Genomic DNA, 22935 nt, shown 5'->3' on the forward strand with positions numbered 1-22935 from the left:
TCGTGTATTCACCGATCACAAAAGTTTGAAGTACTTGATGACTCAAAAGGAATTGAATTTGAGACAACGGAGATGGTTAGAATTGATGAAAGATTATGAGTTGATAACTGATTATCACCTGAGAAAGGCAAACGTGGTTGCCGATGCCTTGAGTAGGAAGTCCTTGTTTACTTTGAGGGCTATGAGCACACGATTGGCGTTGTCTGATGATGGTTCAATTTTGGTAGAGTTAAGAGCCAGACTGACATTTCTCCAAGAAATTTGCACAACTCAGATTAATGATAGTGACTTGCAAGTCAAGAGAGCACAATGTGAGATGGGCATTGAATCAGATTTTTGGATTGGTTCCAATGGTTGCTTGATGTTTCGAGATAGGGTCTGTGTACCTAAAGATAATAAACTTATTCAGAAAATTTTGCAAGAGTTACATGATAGTCTTTTGTCTATTCACCCAAGAAGTACCAAGATGTACAATGACTTAAAGAAAACGTACTGGTGGAATGGCATGAAAAGAGATATCTCTGAATTTGTATCGAAATGCTTGATATGTCAACAGGTCAAGGCTAAACACCAAGTACCTTGGGGCTTATTACGACCTGTGATGGTCCCCGAATGGAAGTGAGACAGGATTTTTATGGATTTCGTGACAAGGTTGCCTTTGACCCTGAAAAAGAAAGACACTTTGGGTTGTGGTTGATTGGCTGGCGCAGTTGACTCACTTTATTTCAGTATGAACTAACTACTCATTTGATAAATTGGCTGACTTATACATTTCTGAGATTGTGAGATTACATGGGGTACCGTTGTCGATCATCTCAGATAGGGACCCGAGATTCACTTTGAGATTCTAGAAGAAACTACAAGAAGCTTTGGGTACAAGGTTGAGTTTTAGCACGACTTTCTACCTGCAAACTGATGGTCAGTCTGAGCAGATGATTCAAATTCTTGAAGACATGTTACGGTGTTATGTTCTTGAGTTTCAGGGTAGTTGGGAAAAATACTTACCATTGGTAGAGTTTGCCTACAACAATAGTTTCCAGACGAGTTTGAGAATGACACCTTATGAGGCATTGTATGGCTGGAAGTGCCGAACTCCATTGTATTGGATAGAACTCAAAGAGCACCAGATTCATGGAGTTGACTTAATTAAAGAAACTGAAGAAAAGGTTAAAGTGATACGTGATTGCTTGAAAGCGGCATCGGATAGGCAAAAGTCGTATGCTAATTTGAGAAGAAAATAGATTGAATTTCAAGTTGGAGATAAAGTATTCTTAAAAGTGTCTCCATGGAAAAAGGTTTTGAGATTTGGACGGAAAGGCAAATTGAGTCCGCGGTTTATTGGGTCATATGAGATTACAGAGAGAGTTGGACCATTAGCCTATCGATTAGCCTTACCATCCAAACTGGAAAAGATTCATGATGTATTCCATGTATCCATGCTGCGAAGATGTAGGTCAGACCTCTCCCACGTGATTTCACCAGTGGAAGTTGATATTAGATCGGATATGATGTATGGTGAAGAACCTGTTAGGATTTTGGCTTGAGAAGTTAAACAGTTAAGGAACAAGAATATTGCTTTGGTAAAAGTGTTATGGCATAGGCATGGAGTTGAAGAGGCTACATAGGAGCCCGAAGATGCCATGAGAAGCCAATATCTGAATTATTTTCCCCTAAGACTTTCGAGGACGAAAGTCCCTAAGGGGGGAGAATTGTAACATCCCAAATTAGGGCCTAGTGGAATAGTAGTTTCGGGACCACAAACTTGACATAAAAATATTTGTTTTATGATTTTCTTGAGGTCTAGGACATGAAAGCATGCATGTGTGAAAGTTTCATAAAGAAAATCTAGGTGTAAGGTGTCCAATTTAAAATTAGAGACCAAATCGAATAAATTTTAAAACTTGTGTTCTAGAAGCAATTTGTATGAAATTTCTTTGAATTATTAATTTGGAGGTTTTAAATAGCAATTTTCCCAAATTCTAAGTTTTTGGACAAAAATGGGAATGGATGGAAAAATTTGAAAGTTTAGTAAGGAATGGCATTTTGGTCATTTAGTAATAAATGAAATAAAATTCACTCATCTTCTCCCTTGTGGCTGCCAAAATTTACAAGGGTTTCATAAACTAGGGTTTTGACATTTTCAAGCTTGATAGTAAGTGACTCCTAGCATCGTTTTTAACGTTCTTTACATTTTTTAGATACTCGTAACATGCTCTATCCATTTCTACCAATATTTCAAGTTAGGATTCATGTTAGAAATTTGACTCATGCCTGAGATGATTTTTATTTGATGATTTATGGAGGATTATGAAAGTTAGATGTTAGATAAACATCTTTTACTAGATGATTTTTCATGAAAACACTAAAAAGGGACCTATTTGTAAAAGGTGCAAAACGGGTGGTAGAAATGTGAAATAGAGGAAAATGTGGGCTGGTATGAGCTTAGAATAGATTTAGGTAGGCTTGGGTAACCAAGAAAATACATTCATTTCATCTTACGAGTGTTAGGACCAAATTGTAAAAATGTGAAAGGTTGGGGTAAAGTGGTCATTTTGCCCAAGAGTGAAATTTTGGGCTGAATTTGAATAATGAGATAGAATAATAATTTATTTTGTTTATATAGACCTCGAGAGACTAATTTTGGAGGTTGACCGTGGAAAATAAAAGGTTTCAAAATAACTGAAATCCAAATCCGAAACATCTTCCAAGTAAGTTCATGTAACTCAAAGTAATACTTTTAAAATACTTAAATGTATATTCTTGAATATGATATAAATTGTGATTCTCAATGTATAATAATTCATAAAGCATGATTGTATTGATTTAGAAAAGATTTAAATATCTCGGTTGAATGAAAAGGGTATCAGATGGAATTCTTCAAAATGAATTGACGGTAAAATGGAACTAGCCCAGACAGGTGTTCCTTATATGATCTGGCCTCCCGAAGAATATGTGTTTTAAATGGATTTAGCCCAGACGGGTAATCCAAATTAGGATATCAATTTAGCCTGGACTGGTAATTCAAATCCAAGCTCATTAGAGTATTTGTCGTTGCAGGGGATTTAGCCTGGACTGGTAATCCTAACATTACTCTATGAGTTTATACTACAGGGGATTTAGCCTGGACTGGTAATCCCGACATAAAAGAATGAGGTTCGAGGGAGTGCACTCGTTGAAAAGGTCACTAATATGAATTGATGATAAATGATTTAGTATGCCATAAGTGTACTAAAGAATATCCATCAAGATTCTGAGAAATTCAACTGGATTAGTATGAGAAGTGGAATTGAGATTTTTGTTATAATGAGCTCATCTACTAATTGTTTACTATCATATATTACTCTATCTCTAACTTGATGATTGAGTACATGTATTAGGGAAAATATTCTATACTTGATGGATTTCCTGTTTAATTGTTTACTTTCCTGTTATATGGACTTACTAAGTATGTCAATGCTTACCCAATTTCATTTTTCCCTATTTTATAGAGCTCGTGGACTCGTAGAGCTTGGAAGACGGTGGGACCCTTAATCACACTATCAACAAGTTTCGTTTTGGTATAAAGAAACATTCATTTTGATATAATGGCATGTATAGGATTTTTTATCATTTTTTTATATGTGTTATTTGGTCAGCCAAAGAAATGGCTTAGGAAGATATGCTAATTCATTTGCATACGGCCATAAGATGTGGCTCATATTGATATGGGTGGTAACCCTACTAAATATACATGTTCAAGTTTAAGTGTTTCTTGTGATGCGATTGTATAGTCTAGCATGAATGGATGTGTAAAATAAGGCCCAATAACTTAAGAATGGTTATGGCATAAAATGGTATGTGGTTATATCATGGCCTAAGTATAAAATGTGGAATGTGCTAACGATAACCCTAATACAATAAGTGTAACTTGAACAAGTGTAATAAGGTTTACATGTATGAATCATGTCAAGGATGTTTAAGTGTAATTATACACCATGTTAAGTGTCCTTAAAGTATATGAGTGTGTGTATGCATGTAAAAGGGTAACCAATTGTTAAGAAAATAGCCTCCAAACGATCTACAAAGGGTAGACACACGGCCATGTGTCTGGACCGTGTGTGACACACTATCTGCCCCACGGGCGTGTTGAATGGTCGTGTGTCCCTGCACCCTAACTTTTGCAAGTTAGTATGCTCAATAGTAAACATGTGGGCTAAGACACGGGTATGTGTCTTGGCCCTGTAAGGGCACAGCCTACCCATATGGGCGTGTACTCTAGCCGTATGAAGTCTGCACCTTTTTATGAAAAACTCACTTAATTTTAATTAACCACACGGTCTGGCCACACGGCCGTGTGATACAGTCGTGTGACACTAGATTGATGCTGATGCCATAGTCAAAGAGTTACACGGCCAGAGGACACGAGCGTGTAGAGAGCACACGGGTGTGTCCCCTGTCTTACACAGGCGTGTGGCTCTGTATTAGAGAAATTTCCCAAACTTTCTAAAAGTTTCCAATTTAGTCCCGATCCTTTTCCAATGGTTGTTTTGGGCCTCATAGGCCCATATTAGGACAATTTGTGTATGAATGAATGAAGTTGTTTTAAAGAAAAAAATTATAGCCTGACTTTTTGCATGAATGATTATGTACGTGTTCGATAATGCCTCGTATCCTGTCCTGACCTTGGATATGGGTAAGGAGTGTTACAGCTCGAGAGCAAGCAATTATGAGATATGAGACTTAGGTAGCATTGGCTACATATGTGGCACTTAGTTCTGCAAAATTCTCAAGTATCCGACATTATTATTCCAAGTGGTTCACGGGTATGTCAAAGATGAGAATATGTGTAAGTTCATTTCGAGATGGTACATGTATGTACTTTAAGCTTATGATTATTAATTTGTGAAATGACGATTACAAGGTAAGTTGGTGATGGAATGGATTATGATCATGAGAATTTGGTAAATTACATTATCTTATGTAGTGTTATTTGCATGATTAATGTATAGTAAGTTGCTTATTTCTTTCATATGAGCTTACTAAGCTATATAGCTTACTCCGTTTATTTTTCATGTCTTATAGTGCCGCCAAGCTAGCTCGAATTGGGGATCTTTGGAGATTCGCCTCACACTATCAAAACTATCATTTTGGGTATTGATGAAATTTAGCATTTTGAATATATGGCATGTATAGGGACTTGGTCATTTTGTTATACGTGTTATTATGAATTTGGTCAAATGTAATGACTTGTAATTGTCAAAGGTTTGATGTGGCCTTTGGCCATGCAACTTGGCTCATTTTGGTTGTAAGCTTATATATTATATCTATATGCATGCATGGGCCAATGCCTTGTTGGTGATGTAGTTTATTTATGCTTGGCAAATGGTTGAGTGTGGCTTAATGGGTTGTTGATGACCGGTTAAGTATAGTTCATTGGTATTCTAAAAAATCTAGGTAAAATATTATGCATGATGAAAGTATGTGCGTGGATGCTTTTGAATGTGAAATTGGTATGTTTGATTTGGCGTAATGAAAAGTCATGAACATTATAGATGATGGTATTACATTAACATTTCTAGCTACGATTGTGAATGTTTTGGTTGTCTAAGTATGCTATGAATTGTGCCATTGGATTGGTGTAAGCGTAGGTGTAATTGAGGGTGGCAAATGGCTTGGTAAATAACCTTTATTTCGTCCACACGGGCATGTGTCTAGGCTGTGTGTGACACACGGTCTGCCCCATGGGCATGTGTTCCGGCCATGTCCCCCTTGCACCCTAATTTGGAGAAACAAAATGCTCAAAATTAAGCACACAGGTATAGACATGGGTGTACGTCTCAGATGTGTAAGGGACACGGCCTCAGACACGGGCGTGTGTCCCGACCATGTGAAGTCTGCACCTATTTTTATGAAAAATTAAATTAACCACACGGCCTAGCACACGGGCGTGTGACTTGGTCGTGTGACCTTAATTTGTTCGTGCTTTGAAAAACAGAGAGTTACACGAGTTAGGGACACGGGCGTGTGTGACCACACGGCCGTGTCCACATGGGCATGTCCCAAACCACACAGGCATGTGACCCCTGTTTTTAGCAAAATTTTTCTAAGTTTCGTAAAAAAATCCTAAGTTGTCAGTTTAGTCCTAAACCACTACCAAAGCATGTTTTGGGTCTCATAGGCTCATATTAGGGACTTTATGATTGAATGCAAATAATTTTAATTTGGATGCAAATTTATGACTCGGAGTTATATGTTAGCTTGTGATGTGAGTCCGGTAATGCCTCGTATCCTATTTCGGCATTGATTATGGATAAGGGGTGTTACAATATTATTTTTCTTTCAACTTTGAAACTAAAATCAAAATGAATGAGATAATTAAATAAACTAGCATTTCTTAAAATATAGTAAAAATTATAAATGTGACTTTTGGAAACCAAGCAAAATTGTTTTTTTCTACAAGGTGATCTTCATTAGTTTTATAAAGTGATGAATATTAAATATATGTATTTTTCTTCTAAATAAGTTTGAGATTTGACCATTTAAAATCATTATATTGAATCTAAATGTTTTTTCTGGGCCATTCAGTGGTTAATGTAATTTTCACAATTCGGCCATAATGTCTGGGTTGGGTTGAGGAGGTTATACTCAATCTAATCTAATTTACTTAAAATACATTTTTTTATAATATTAAATTAGGTGGCAACTATAGTAAGAACTTTTAAAATGAGAATTATGATAAATAAAAGTATCTTAGCTATTAAATCAAAATAAATGGTTCTAAGCCTTAGATTTTGTATTTATCTTACTTTATTAAAATAAACCCAAAAACACCCAATCATTCTCTTCTTCTTTTTTTTCACTGTATAATTAAAATATTAGGGTGAAAAAAATTGGATAATTATTACTTTCAAATTAGAAAAAAAAATTAAAATGGAAAGCAAGATATTAGGATTATTAAGATTAATCAATTTGTGTATTAGGTATTTGTTTTTCTTAATTGAAAAGATCGGTAAACAATCTCATTCTATAAAAATTAGAACTTTTTCCTTAATTGAGAAAAAAGTGAGTATCTGAAATCAACCCAAAAGAAATCCATGTTTTTAGAATGAAATGATCGACTATTTTTTTCAATCAAGAAAAACAAATACCTAATACTCAAATTGATTAACCATAATAACCCTAATCTTTTTCTTTTCATTCTATTTTTTTCTCAAAAAAAATTAAATCTAAAAGTAAAGATTATCCAAAAAAATTTCACCCTAATACTCCAATTACATGGTGAAAAGAAGAAAAAAAGGAAAAGATTGAGTGTTGTTGGTTTTATTGTAATACTAATGCTTAGAAAGTCATTTTAGTTCTCATTGTTCCCATTTTAATTTAATTTATCTAAATAACTATTTATTTTAAATGAAAATATTATCCTAGGCAAATATGAGGTTGATCTTGTACTACTCCGCTATTTCACAATTAACAATTTCAATTAAATTAATATATTTTACTATTTAAATATTCAAATTGACTAGAAAATCAAATTTAATAATTTAAATGGTACCATAATTTATTTAATTAAATATTAAATAAATGGATTTGATAGAAATTAAATACAATAAGAATAGAATTTAATAATAATAGAATTTTCTAATTTTTAATTCGAACTTCGAATCTTAAAATTAAAATAATAATAATAATAATAATAATAATAAACAGAGAGCTTTTGTTCTTATTCAAAACGCCGCGTGATCTCTAACCAATTTTGCGCTTCAATATAATTACCAAGAGTAAGTGCTATAGCCTATTTTCAATACTCAGCGGCTTGATCGAACCAAGCCTTTGCTATTTCAGAATCCCCTTGTCGAATGGCCTGTTCTCACCGGTCGAAATAGGCAGTTCAAGTCCTTCCATTAGAATCATACTTGAGAGTTTCCTACCTCACACGACTCGGCAATCAATTCTTTTGGTGTTCCATTTTTTACCCTACCATATATCCAATTGAATGAGATTTCTCATAGATCTATCGATTTTTCTCGAGTTAACCTAAAAGGGTTAATTACTTGAGTTTCAAACACTAATTTGAATTAAATTAATAATAAGTTTTATCTTTTCTCCCATCTTCAGAAAAATAAAGCATAAGCATTTCGGGGCGGTCATTCGTTAGATTTTTCTAAAAGATAACTATCTTGGTTTCATATCATATAGAAATTTATATAGAATCCTTGAAAAAAAAACTTCTTCCTCATAAAAAAGACTTACTGTCTTTGGGATCTGATGCTACACCACTGCTCAATAACTTGGGGGATCGGAAGTCGATTCCTAATTTTTATCTCATAACATAAACATTCTTTTTGAAATGATAATAACAACTATAAAGAGAACCAAAATATTATCAACAATTAGATCAAAATAAATATTTTTAAACCATAAATTTATCACTTATCATATCTCATTAAAATAAAATGCCAAACACTCAATTTTTTTCCTTTTCTTTTATTGTTTATTTATATAAGGATATAAAAATTTTGTTGAACTATAAATTCAAATTGATTACAAATTTGAAAAAAAAAAAACTCATAGGTGATTGTTTTACTCTTCAGTTATTTCTTATTTTTATAGATTAGTTATTTTTTAATTTTTTTTGCTACTTTTTCGAATGAATATAATTTGTGTTTCAATTTTATTAGAACGAGATTAAACTAGTCAGCTGGATCTATTGGACTGAGAATCAGTCAATACATCGACCCAAAGAAATATGTTAAATTGATTGATTTGTGAACCAGTATGAAATGGTTGAAAAAAAGATTTTCTATTTTAATATTTTTTTTGTGATTTTTAATAATTTATTTAATCAAATCAGACCAATCAATTGAACAAAAAATCAATGTTCTAATCGATTAAGTTACACAAACATTGGCTGCTTTGCTTTATTTATTTTTTAAAGAAGCTTTAACTTTGGAAGATAGGTTTTTTTTTTTCGTACATTTAATTTTGTCCAAAATTTTGATTTTAAATGAAAAAATAAAAATAAAAAATTACTGAAAATTAGAATTCTGCAATATTTTATATCCTTATTTAAACAATAAAATGAAAATGAAAAAAAAATTGGGTGTTATACATTTTATTTTAATGAGATAGATAAGTAATAAGTCTATGATCTAAAAAAATTCATTTTGATCCAAGGGTTGATAATGTTTGGGTTGTTATGATTCTCTTTATAAAAGTTCTCACTATTTCACTCTAAAAGGACAAAAAGTAATTTTATTATGTTAATTTTTAAATTTGTTGATTTTGTTAAGGTAAATAAAAATATTCTCCATCTAATCTAATTTATTTAAAATGTTTTTTTACATCTTTTAATTTATTTAAATTATTATTTATTTTAAATAAAAATATTATTCATTTAATTTATTTTTCTAAAAAAAATATATTGATGTGGCATTAAATTACAAGTTTCACTTGACACAATATTATAGTTACACATTCGATTATTTTTTAAATTGCTTACGTACAAAAGAATATATTAGACTAAAAAAATTCTCTTTATCTATCATTCAATTATTCAATTTTTATATATAGGTAATCAAATAAATTGATTAAACCATAAAAATTGACCGAAACAAATTGAATATATTACCAAAAACAAAATAACCAAATTAAACATTTTTAGTTTAATTTGATAATTTTTTTAATTTTGGTTTTGTTTTGTTTTTAAGATTTATTTATTTATTTATAAAAAAATTTATGGGTGTAAACTATCTACAGAAAATATATTTTTTTATGTTAATAAATTTATAGAAATTTATGTTTGTAATCGATCACTTTATCCTGACGTGATACTGATAATTAATATGGCAACCTCTCAATATGTCGATGGCATATATAAATATAAAATTATTTTTTACATCAAGAATGAATTTAGACAAATAATTATTCAGATATAGATTCATTCTAATATATTTTAATAATTATATATATTTATAAAATATTAATTTTTAGGATATTATTATTTTGAAAAAATATATGAAATATAAATTTTTAAGCATATAAAAATATATAAAAATTCCTTAATATTTTAAAAAACCTAATATATTTATAAATTTATAAAAATGTATAAACATATAAAAAATTTAAAAATTCATCTACAATAAAATTCCATTTGAATGCGCTTAGGTGCAACTGCAGTGTAGAGAATTATTTGGATAAGACTGCCACGCGCAACTTTTCCCACCAGCCAAAACACTCATGCTGCGTTTTGCAGCTTATTACCTTTTTTTGTCCTTTCCTTTTTATTTTTATTATTTCTTTTATGATTTTGATTTTTAAATTATTTTTTAAAAATGATAAATAATCTGAGATTTCAATGCTTAATAATATAATTATATAAAGGAGCTAATAATTAAATGAATATTGTACTTATATATATGATTAGTTTAATATAAATATGATAATATTATTGAGTGAATACAATTTTAAATTTTGAAATATTATAAAATGCATAAAAAATATATAAAGAAATTTTGTTAGGTTTTAATTTCAATAGATTCATGTATTAAATAATATGAAGGTATATATTATAAAATTTGATCAAAGTATTTGTACTAAAAAATATCCAAGTATAGTTTTTTATTAGTGAAAATAATACTCCTCGTAATTAAAAATATTTATAATTTAATATAATAATTAATTTAAAATCTTTATAAAAATATTGTGATACACATTAATATTTTATTAAATAAAAATATAAATTTAGATTTTTTTGTAACACCCCTTACCCGTATTCGACGCCAGAATAGGGCACGAGATATTACCTTACTTAAACACAAACAAACATTCAAAATCGAGACATGAATTTTCACCCAAATTTAAAACTTTTCGCATACATTCATATCGTCCCTAATATGGGCCTACGAGGCCCAAAACATACATTGAAAGTGGTTCGGGACTAAATCGAGAACTTTTGAAAATTTTTAAAACACTTAAAAAAAATTCATCAAAACAGGGGTCACACGCCCGTGTTGGCAAGCCGTGTGGTCACACATGCCCGTGTCCCTAACCCGTGTAACTCTCTGTTTATGACATCATCAACAGTTAAAAGTCACATGGCCAAGTCACACGTCCGTGTGCTTAGGCCATATGGGCGATTTAATTTTCATAAATTTTCATAAAATAGGTGCAGAGTTCACACGCCCTGGGCTCACGCCCATGTCCCTGGGCCGTGTCCCTCACACAGCCGTGTCTCTGCCTGTGTGGCCAATTCGAAGCTAAAATTCGAGATGCAGGGGATACACGGTCGGATCACACACCCATAGGGCTAGCCGTGTGTCACACACGGCCTAGACACACGCCTGTGTGTTTACCCGTGTAGACAAAAATAAGGCTATTTACCAAGCCATTTTGCCACATTTATTTGCACCAACCTACACAACAACAAGCAACACCAATCCAAGCATATACACACAACCAATTCAACCACAACCAAGTCATCCACACATCAATTACATGTTATTTTCTATCACATACAACATCTCATACTTATCATCTCAAACTATGCAAAATCCATATCCATGAAAGACATCGTCATATGTTTATATAATTAACCAAATTTTAGCCAATATCAAATGGCCATTTACAAAATGAATAATCAATCATTGAAGCCAACACATTTGGTCAAATCAATTATGACACATAACAAAATGACCAAATCCCTATACATGCCATAACACAAGATATTAAACTCATTGGTACCCAAAATGTTAAGTTGATAGCGTGAATGGATCTCCGACAGTCTTCGATCCCCGAGTTAGCTTGGTGATACTATAAGACAAGGGAAAAAGAAAAGGGAGTAAGCTTTAAGGCTTAGTAAGTTCCTATGCAAATAATAGGCATCATACACACTTTAGCATAAATTTAACATGAAGTAAATTAACATAAATATCATTGTAAAATTTCATAATCAAACTTAACATAGATGTTATTAAAACCTTAACATCATAACTTACTCAATCATACCACACCGAGGGTTCATCACATATCAAGCTCATTAAGCATGGGTTTTATGTACATACATGTACCAACTTGCAACTTAACATAATCTTTCACAACACACCATAGTCTTTCACAACTAAAACATTGTCGTTAAGTTTCCCGTTGAACCACTTGGAATACTAAAGGATACTCAGGATATCTCACACACATAGTACCATACCAAGCCATATCCCAGATATGGTCTTACATGGGATCTCATATCGATGCCAATAGCCCAGCTTTGGTTTTACACGAAGTCTCATATCGATGTCATATCCCAGATATGGTCTTACACGTAATCTCAACTAACCTTAATGTCATGACATTTGTAACCTAACTATTCCTAAGATTCAACCAGGATTTTCTCGCTTGTCAAACTCTGTCAATTAGATTCAAAGAGTAAATTACAATTCATACGATATTAAAGCAATTAAAGCTTAAATAACGATGCATTATTTACATACGAACTTACCTCGGTACAAAATAGTAGAAAAGAATCTAAGAGTCAAACACCTTATTCTTTCCCCGATCAAGGTCCGAACTTCGTTTTTCTTGATCTATAATAGCAAATTTAACTTATTTAATATTCACATTACTCAAATCAATCCAAACATCATATTATGGCAAAATTACCTTTTTACCCTTAAAGTTTCACATTTTTACAAATTGGTCCCTAGGCTCGTAAAATGAAATGTATTCAATTTCTTTGTTACCAAGCCTAGCCAAACCATATACATGCTCATATCAGCCCATATTTTTCATCAAATCAGATTTTCACTACCCATTTTATATCTTTTTTACAAATAGGTCCTTTTTAGGTATTTTTATGAAAAATCACTTAGTAAAAGTTGTTTATTACACATCAAACTTTCATTTTCTACCATTAAACATCAAAACACATGCATGTCACATAGGGGTAAATTTTTAAACATGAACCCTTGATGTCCTTCTATCCACCTTTAAGTGTTCTATAAGATTTGGGTTAGTACTCTATTTTAGTACTAGTTCTTTCTTGATCTTAAAGCCATTCGAACCATCCACATTACCATTTTTCAAACCACCAGAGTTCCTTGTTAAACTGAACCATATCCCTTAATTATCTCAAACTATCACATACCCCTTTGTTTAAAGCGTTACTTAGCCGAATTCAACCAATACTCTGTTTAAGAATGATACTTCTCCATTTTAACAATCGGGCATGTTATGACGCAACTCGGCGCCATTGAGATTGGCCTAAACTTGAGGGGCCCAAGTGCAAGATGAAACATCTCATAGGCATGATTGATTATTGGGCCAATGTTTTTAAGGACTTTTTAATTTAATTAAGTTTTATTTAAATTAATAAGTTTGCATATTTTAATTTTAACTTGCACTTTGTGTGTTCTGCATTTAATAAAGTAATGCATTATGTAACTTTCATGTTAGTTAAGTATGCATCATAAATAATGACTTTTATTATGTAACTCTCATGTTAGCTTAAGTCTACATCATTAAATTAAGTCTTGCATTAAATAACTCATTTGTTTATTTAGTTTGCATTTTAAACCATGCATTTAAGCATCTTAGTTAATTGAGCTGTTAGAATAAATGCTTATCTTAAATAATTTAGTTGCTGGAATAATTTATTGATGCATGTGTTTTAGTTCATTTATTTAAGTTAAGTGTTTAATGTGTTTTGTGTTTAATAAGTGTTTAAATGTGTTTAATATGTTTGTTTTAATGTGTTTAATTGCAGGTGTCTTTTTAGCTAGAAACCGTTACATTCAAGGGCTGTTACAAATTGATTAATGTGACTTTTCAAGTGAATTTTGATTACATACAAGGGGGAACATTATTCTTCATTAAAAAGAGTTGTTATCATCAATTAAATGGAGCATTACACATCCTTAAATTCGGCAGCAGCCTTTTCCATCTTCCATAAGCGATTGTTTATTAAATGATCACTTCATGAGCTTAATTTCCATCCAAGTTGCTGGTGTCTATTTGGTTGGCCAAATGAGACTTCAAAATATTTTCCTAAGCATTCAAGTTCATTGATTCAGCTGAATTAAAGCGTATTGAAGATTGGAGTTACTTAGGTTCAAAATTTCAAGAGCTTTTGAGCTTTATTTCAGCTCATTATTAACTCATTAAGATGATCACATGTGACCATTCGGCTAGCCTCTTTTAACACTATAAATAGTTGTAATCAACATATTGTAAGAGAACTTTTTTTGCTAAATTTATGTTAAACTTGAGTTTTGTGAGTTATCCAATTCTCTTTGTTCTTTTGGAGCTGATCTGACTTATCAAGCATTGCTTGTGGCGTCTATCATTTCCATTGTTAACTGAACTTATCACTTTCGAGTGTGGCGTTCGTATACCTTTGGTTCCTATCACTAATTGATAGTGGGTCAAGGTTTATCCTTTGTTGTTTTCCTTAAACCGTAAAATACCTAAGAGTCATTTGAGATTCGAGTCAACAATCCAATATTGTTGGTTCATTTTCAGCCTTAATCTATTTATCCATTGTCTTTGTTTAACCATTTTGTTACCCTATCTTAAACCCATTTCTTTCATTCATCAGTCTTTTCTTTGTTTTAAACCTAGTTCATTTCAAAACGAAACATTCGACTCAAATTCACGATTGGGCAACATTACGACTCAAATCATCACCGAAACGAGTTCGTATCAACCCTACTTCAAAACAATGGTAGAAATAGAAAGATCGGGTGATAACGAATATAAAAACGTAAAGAGCATTAAAAACGGGGCTAGGATGTACTTACAATCAAGCTTGAAAGTTGAAGAAAACCCTAGCTATGGTGTCTTGAGAATTTCGGCTAAGGTAGAAGAAGATGGACACAATTTTGGCTTTATTTTCTCTTTTTTATTCTTTTATTAACCAAATGACTAAAATGCCCTTTTCTCAAAACAAAAAATTCTCTTACCCCATGTCTATTTTTGTCCAACTCAAAGTAAAATGGTCTAATTATCATCTAAGGACCTTCAATTTAAAATCTCATAGCAATTGGACACCTCTAGCATGCAAAACTCAACTTTTGTACTTTTTATAATTTAGTCTTTTTTACTAAATTGAGTACCCAAATGTCAAAATTTTTGAACGAATTTTTCACGAAATCATTCCGTGAAATTGTAGGCCATAAAAATATAATAAAAATAATTTTTTCTATGTCGGATTTGTGGTCCTGAAACCACTGTTCCGACTAGCCCCAAAATCTAGCTTTTACATTTTTAATAATTTCATAAAAGTAAATGAATTTCAAAATATTTATTATATACATTTCTATTTTATTATTTATAATAATATTTTTTTCTCCCGCTCAGTTATATTTAAATCTCAACACATAAAAACCGTTTTTTCATCTCACTGAAATTCAAAATATTGGGTGGACTGCTTTGAAAGACCAAAAATAAGGGTAAATATTTTACCCTTCCAATTCTTCCTTTATTATTTATTTTATTTAATACTCAGAACATAATTTTAATATATCATCATTTTATATAAATTTTATTTATAATTTAGCATATATATAATTTATATTTATAATTTATAATTTATTATTTGATCTAAATATAAATTGTAAATTATATTGATATTTTATTATATATATTTTAAGTTAATGTTTTTAATAATCATTTTTTATTATCATTTCACCGTTAACGCTACATTCGAATCCAAACACATATCTTACTGCTAGTTTTAATCTCACTTCTACAATAACTAATCTTATTGACACCACTATTTATAATCTCATTAAAGCTAAACGCACTAATAGTGTATTTGCATGAGATTAAAATAACGGTGGTGGTGAGATTAATTACTATAGTAGTAAGATTAAAAACAACAATTTTGAACAACCATTTGTCTAAGTTCACTCTTGATGTTAAATTTTTATGTTTTTTTTATTAATTTATATATTTTAAAAACTTTTTTTAGAAGGGATATATTTTTAAAAATTTAAATTCAATATATGTATTTTTTAATTTTAAAAAAATAATAACATAAATAACTTGATATTTAATAAAAAATTAAAAATACATTAACTTGATTGCGTCTTATTTGAATTTAGAAAATAGGTGTCTAAATTTGGATGTATTTAGACAACAGTTTGTCCATATTCATTCTTGATGTAAAGAGAATTATACTTTTTTATTAATTTATATCTTTTTAAAGATTTTTTAGTTTTTTAATCTATGTTTGTCACATGACATAGTAATAAATTGTCACGTGACACCACCATATTAATTATTAGTTCCCCATCACTATAAACTAACAATATTAGTGCGAAGATGTAACATAATTCAATTACCACCATATTGATTATCAACTCCTCATCAACACAAATTAACAATATTAGTGCAAAGATGTGACAGAATACAATTTCAAGTACCAACTAAACCCAAAAAAATTAGGTACCAATTAAGTATAAATGAACAAGTTTAAGGAAAAATATATATATTAACACAAAAATTAAAGATTAGTTTTTTATTCCATTTACATTCAATTTTATTAAATTTGATTCGCTTTCAGTTTAAATAATAATTCAATATTGTGTTTCGATTTTTAATTCATAAAATCAAAATCAAAATCATTCAAACCGGATCAAATAAAACTTTATTTATTTTATTGATTTTTAAAATTTTGTAGTATAAGTCAACTAAGCCACTAATAATACATCTAAATCTACATGAAACAATTGATTACTGTCTATAATACCTGCTATTATCATATGGAGCTCCGGCCGCCAGCTCAAGTTGTAGCTGCAGTGTGTCATGCCACTAAAATCAAGTGTTCATACTCTCTTATTTAGTCAAAAGAACATAGCATTTAGGCATTCATGGCTTCACTTCACAAAAGCAAGTTCATCAAAGCAGTCTAGGCTATGTTTACTCAAACTCATGTGACTATCAGATCATACAAGTATATATCCCATCCATGTAGATGGAAGGTCATAACTCCATATCTAAATCAGAATACCAGATATGAAGAATGAAAATAACATCACGTTTCATGGTTTCACAAAAGCGAGTTTATCAGAGCACAGCCAATGAGTTACATTTTGTGAAACTATGGGTCATTTCCCCACATCAAGACTATGGGAAAAGCTTTGATAAAGAAAGTTTGTGATACTTGTCCAAAACATTTTCACCATCCCACTGTACAATTGTGAAATGTGAAAACATAAACTATCATTGATAGGATGATACAGAAGAACGCGCTGCTTCAATGTATTAATCAATGTCTTGAAACCTTTCGGACTCTTAACATCCTAAAATCATTTCATAGTCAACATATCGAGATTCAAACATAATGTCTGCAACCAAAAAGAAAAGAAATAAATAAATAACCTTTTATAACAGAAAACAAACATAAGGCTCGGACAAACTTCTAATGTTTACATGCTTTTCTATAATAAAGCAGAAACATACCTTGATCAGCTCTTCTTCTCATGCACCTCGATAATGTCATCATCCTCCATTCCTAGACTTGCAGGGGTTGCAGCCAGATTAATTTTATCGCCGTCAAAAGAAAATACTAAGCTTTGCAGGTCAAGCTTAGCTTTATTGGCATACAAGCTGAAGGGCTTCTCAAACTTGTCATCCTATTAAAAAAAAATGAGATGTCACGTAAGCTTAATATATTCCAAAAGAAATTGGGGGGGGAGACCAATATATAACAAAAAAATCTTTCAATCATACATCAAAATCAAGCAAAACAAATCTAAAAAATGGAGTTTAAGAAATGAGTTCAAGCTAACACAAAACAAACATGAGATACTTAAGATGTGATTGGATTTAAACCTGTTGATTACATTAACTCTCCATATTTAAAAAAAAAAAAAAAAGATACAGCGTTGGCAGCTGCCAACCTATGAACAGGGGTTTTGTGCACTCCATAGGGTGTGAAAGATTCTAGCAAGTTTTCTTATTCTATGCAAAGAAAGGAAGAAATGGGTCAATCTAAAGATTCAGCAATCAAGAAAAGAGAAGTCCTTAGAAGAACCATTGAAAATAACACAAATATGGACATGAACCATGCATAAATGGCAAGATATCAAATTAAGTTCTACCACTTGTTAATCTTTATTTTTCCAGCATAAATAAGAGATGAAACTAGAGCAGAATTCACTTTAAAGTGAAATTTTAAGTTTGGTGATTGCATCTTCACCATGTTTATGCGCCATGCATTTATCTTATTTCCTCCACTGCTTGTACCTAGGGATTTATATACATGTCAACACTATGACAGAATTACCATGCTTTGATTCTTTATTTTTTTTAAGTACTCATATCCAAAGCATATCCAGACATGGGTAGAGGATTATGATTCTCCAAATACCCTCCAAAACTACATGGAAATCCTAGAATAAAATCAAACAAACCCATGTCAAACACAAATCCATGTTCAACACCTACACCTAAGTAACATAGGAAAGAACAGGATCTCAGCCAGAGCTATTTCTATTCCCATATCTGGAAACTGGCAAGTGCAAAACAGAGGGGTTAAATGTTTTCATTTACCACCTATTTCATAGCCTGACTGTATGCAATTACTAACAAATAAGCAAAAAGTGCAGCAGAAAACTATACCATGTATATACGAAATTGCTTGATTTCATCCTTGTTCTGGATTGAAATAACTATTTTGGCCCTTTCGGGAGCAGGATTTTTTGGTTGTTCGGCTACAGCATCTAAAGAAGGTTTCGAGGAACCACTCGGTTCTTGCTTTGCAGATTCCTCCACTTCTTGCAACATGCTTTTTGCAGATTGTGCAAACAAAAGCAATTCCTGTTTCCTTCGCCTGCATGAATAATTCGACATTAAAATAAGTAAAACAAGTTCAGAAAAAGTATTTATATTAAAGCACTAAACATCCCACAACATCCCAAAATCCTTTAACCCTTAGTTTCTTTCATAGCTCTTAAATCCTGAGACTAGAAATAAAATATTTTACACTATATCACTCGTACTCAAGTTTAAAGTTGGATACTAATATACGATAAACATAAGTATATTCAGGTTTTTTTATAAAATTCTCTCATTTATTTGGAAGATTCTTGGGAAGTCATCTCCCCATACCTATATCCAGGTATACATTGGACACTGAATATTTCAAGAAAAATGAGTCTTAATAATGTAAATATTACAATTATGGTTAACAGGCAAACCAACAATTCTCTTGCAGAAAACAACAGTGTTGAATCATAAACTACCTGTTCATGTCTAATAGTCAGACAATTTAAACACAATTGAAACATTAGAAATGGGTATAAAATATTTCATCTCAGATAATTATAAGCAATGTCTACATAAACACTTGCAAAAGTCTGCCAAGTCAGTGTAGATTTTAGCTCCTTAAACGAACATAAAAAAAACCTCCAAACTGCCAAGTATAATACCTTAACTCCTTTATGGTTGAATCCTCACCAATCTTGCTATAAGCTTTAGTTGAAACCGCAGGAGGGGGAGCCAACCAATCCTCCTCTTCAACATTCACCACTTTTATCACTTCAACATCTTTATCCAAATCTACTTCCGCAACCTAATCCATTTCCAATTCCATAAAATTAAAAATAATAATAACTTATTAAACAAATTTACTTTCATATGTCATAATGAAGAGAGGCAAAAATCTTACATTGGGATTAGCAAATTTCCTCCGTTTTGGTGACGGAACTGGTGAAGTATCTGAACAGTCATCTACAATGGAACTCAAAACGATAACTATAACAACTTGTGTACTAAAATTACGGTTGAGCTATATTGCAAAGCCTAAATGTGAACTGCATGCTATTATTGAAATTCATGATCACCATGTGAAAACAAGACATCATGCGTGTTTATCAAACATGAAAACAGTATAATAAACACAACAGAATACGTTTAATTACAATTGAGTTAAATTTTGAAACCTAAATGCGAATTGTATGTGCTATTATTGAATTTCATGAACACCATGTCTATTAAACACGAAAGTGGTATAATAAATACAACAGAAAACGTTTAATTGAGCTAAATTTCTAAATCTAAATGCAAAGTGTATGTGCCATTTCTGAAATTCATGAACACCGCATGGACACAAGTCAAAATGCATGTTTATTAAACACAAAAACAGTATAATAAGCACAACAGAACACGTTTTAAGAACAATTGAGCTAAATTTCAAAACCTAAATGTGAATTATATATGACATTACTGAAATTCATGAACACCATATAAAAACTTGAAATGGCGCATGTTTATCAAGCATGGAAACAGTATAATGAACAAAACAGTGTACACCTAATTATGAAATTTAGGATTGCTATATGAAAAGAGAACACAACACAACAATTTTTACCAAACATGACTGAAATGTTTGCTAAACATGAGCAGGGTATAATAAACTCAACATGATAAAATTAATTACCAGCGAGTTAAATTTTAAAAGTCAGAAACTAAATACATATTGTTTGCTATTATCGAAATTCATTAACACGGTACAAAAACAAGAAACCACACGTTAATTAAACTCGAAAACAGTATAAGAGACATAACAAAATGTATTTAATCAAGATTAATAAAAACTAAACCGGACTTGAAAGTTCTTTTTACCGTCTAAGCAAACAATGTTCAGGGGCTGAACACGGCGGTAATCGAACAAAGGCTCAAGATCATCCGTAGTGGAATCGGCCTGCAAAAACAAATCGTTTTTTTCCATGAAAACAAACAAATAATAAGAAAAGGGTTTCAAATACAGGTGGCGTAGCAGTGACGCGGCCGCTATTTCGCAGTACCGGCGCCGTCCGCCACCACTAAAGATCTCAATAGTGGCAATAACGGTCCGCCATTCTCCTTCCAACAAAGTAAACAGAGAGACAGTAAAAGCAGTAGGATTGAAACATAGCAGCGTGATGCAGAGACGGAGATAACTCAAAATCTGATGAGTGGAGAAGAAAGAAATGCGGGAGATAAGTTTAGGGTTTAAAAGGTTACCTGATTTAATTTCATGGTCTGTCAGAAACCTGAAGACGAGAGAGGACTGGCTTTGGGTCAGGCACTGAAATTTCAATTTAGCGAAGAGAGGTAAGAGAGGATTGAGAATTTCAAATTTTAAGGGAAATTTAGTATAAGTTAAATTTATTTATATAATTTAGATCTTAATTATTATTAAAATAATTATTACTTATTAATTTGTAATTTTATATTAAATTTGAGCTTTTTTATTCGGTATTTGTATTTTTTTTATTGGATTAGTTTTGTGCTTATTATATATGTGTATTTCTTTCGATACATCATGTATATATATCTATATACATTATATATAGATATATATTTTATAACAAGGTTTTGTTGCAAGTATAAAAAATTTTATTAATTGAGATAATTATTATTATACCAAATCTACATGGTTTAATATGAATTTTTTTTTAACAACCTTAAGTAATTATATTAAAAAGTACATAGTAAACTCATATAGAATTAATTTTATCCATCAACAACAAGTTATACATAGAATTAGGAGTTCTTCAAAGGAGATCAATTCCATGCTACCATTAAGCCCATATTTTGTCAATTAATCTATAACTTCGTTTTGTGATATTAGAATATAACGAAAACGGACTTTCTAATTCCAAGTTAGTATAAGATGGATAAATTATAGTTCCATTATTCTACTACTAGCAGCTGCCCGATCCATATTGAGTTTAATCCATCCTCTATCCGATGGTAACCAACACCTACCAATTACCATTAAAATAGAATGCAAAGGAGTGGTATTCCAACTCATAAAGCTCCTTGCCCACGCAACACCTAAAATCATAATCTCCTGTACACACATATGACTTATGGAGAAAACAAAATTATTCCAACTTTTCCATAACAGCCAACATAACATAAGAAAGAAAGTTTACCATTCAACATCCTTGCTATATGGAACCTTTTTCTTTAAATAAAATAATCATAAATATCAATTTTTTAAAATAATAAAAGTAATAATATAATTAATTACATATATTATAAAAATTATAATTAAATTTATGCAAATAATTTCTAAATATTAATTTAAATCTAATATAGTACTTTAATTATAATTTTATTTACTTAAACATTTTATTATATCATATGCTTTAACATTTATATTACTATCAAGTAAATTTAATTTTATTAATCAAAATATTATTATTGTAAATATAATATAATTTATTAATTAATGACTCCTAATGAATTAATTTTACTTAAAAATTGAATAATATAACAATTAACAATAATTATAATGATTTATTTCAATATAAATTGCTTAATATCTTTACTTTAACTTTAGTATGCGTAAATCGGATTTTGACTTTTTTTTTCTCAATATTAATATGCACTATATTATTTATGTTTATATAATTTAATTTTATTAATATACTTATAAAAAAAGAAATTATTTGAGACGCATTTAACAAATTTTCAACTTATGGTAATTATAGTAAACCATAAAATACATATATATAGCAACGTTTTAGCATAAGTGACGTACTTCGCCATATGTGACATTAGATTTATTTAAATTTTTTATTAGTTGAAAAAATAAAACCCAAATAATTTTAAATTTAAAAATTAGTGTTTTATTGCAGAAGTTTATTTGCATTAAATCACAATAAGTAAGATTTTTAAACTTCATGTCCTCACATGATTTTTAAAAAAAAAATATTTTGGGTTTAAAATTTATATTAATTCCTTTAACGAATTCTCTATTTTTCATTAATTAAAATAATTTACTTATTTTTTATCAAAACATTTAAATAATAATTTGTAAACGAAGTGAAGTTATAATATTTTCAATCCTTATTTGTATATCAAAATATAAACATATTTTTATCTATGTGAATTTATTTGCTTGTAGTATGCCGAATTTTTTCAACATATTACTGATTAAAAAATAATTGAATAATATACATGAACAACCCT

The 22935-nt window shown here is 30.7% G+C and overlaps 1 protein-coding gene across 1 annotated transcript; it reads right to left on the minus strand.

Moving 5' to 3' along the window:
• Positions 1-16862: 16862 nt before the first annotated feature.
• LOC107960071 (uncharacterized) lies at positions 16863-21118 on the minus strand. Its single transcript, XM_016896281.2, has 7 exons — positions 20977-21118; positions 20596-20674; positions 19640-19701; positions 19401-19543; positions 18592-18802; positions 17431-17603; positions 16863-17315 (listed from the first exon to the last, which is right to left on the minus strand). Exons 1-6 carry the CDS (start codon positions 20989-20991, stop codon positions 17436-17438), a joined length of 678 nt encoding a protein of 225 aa, XP_016751770.1. The 5' UTR covers positions 20992-21118; the 3' UTR covers positions 16863-17315; positions 17431-17435.
• Between the last annotated feature and the right edge of the window lie 1817 nt (positions 21119-22935).

Source organism: Gossypium hirsutum, chromosome A05 (genome assembly GCF_007990345.1).
Source record: "Gossypium hirsutum isolate 1008001.06 chromosome A05, Gossypium_hirsutum_v2.1, whole genome shotgun sequence".
Lineage (NCBI taxonomy): Eukaryota > Viridiplantae > Streptophyta > Magnoliopsida > Malvales > Malvaceae > Gossypium > Gossypium hirsutum.

Excerpts from the sequence above, each read along its gene's own strand:
- LOC107960071 (XM_016896281.2), bottom strand. Across the intron at positions 19,544-19,639 it reads GGAAATTTGCTAATCCCAAT|GTTGCGGAAGTAGATTTGGA; the intron begins GTAAGATTTTTG and ends GAAATGGATTAG. Across the intron at positions 17,604-18,591 it reads AGCAATTTCGTATATACATG|GATGACAAGTTTGAGAAGCC; the intron begins GTATAGTTTTCT and ends TTTTTTTAATAG.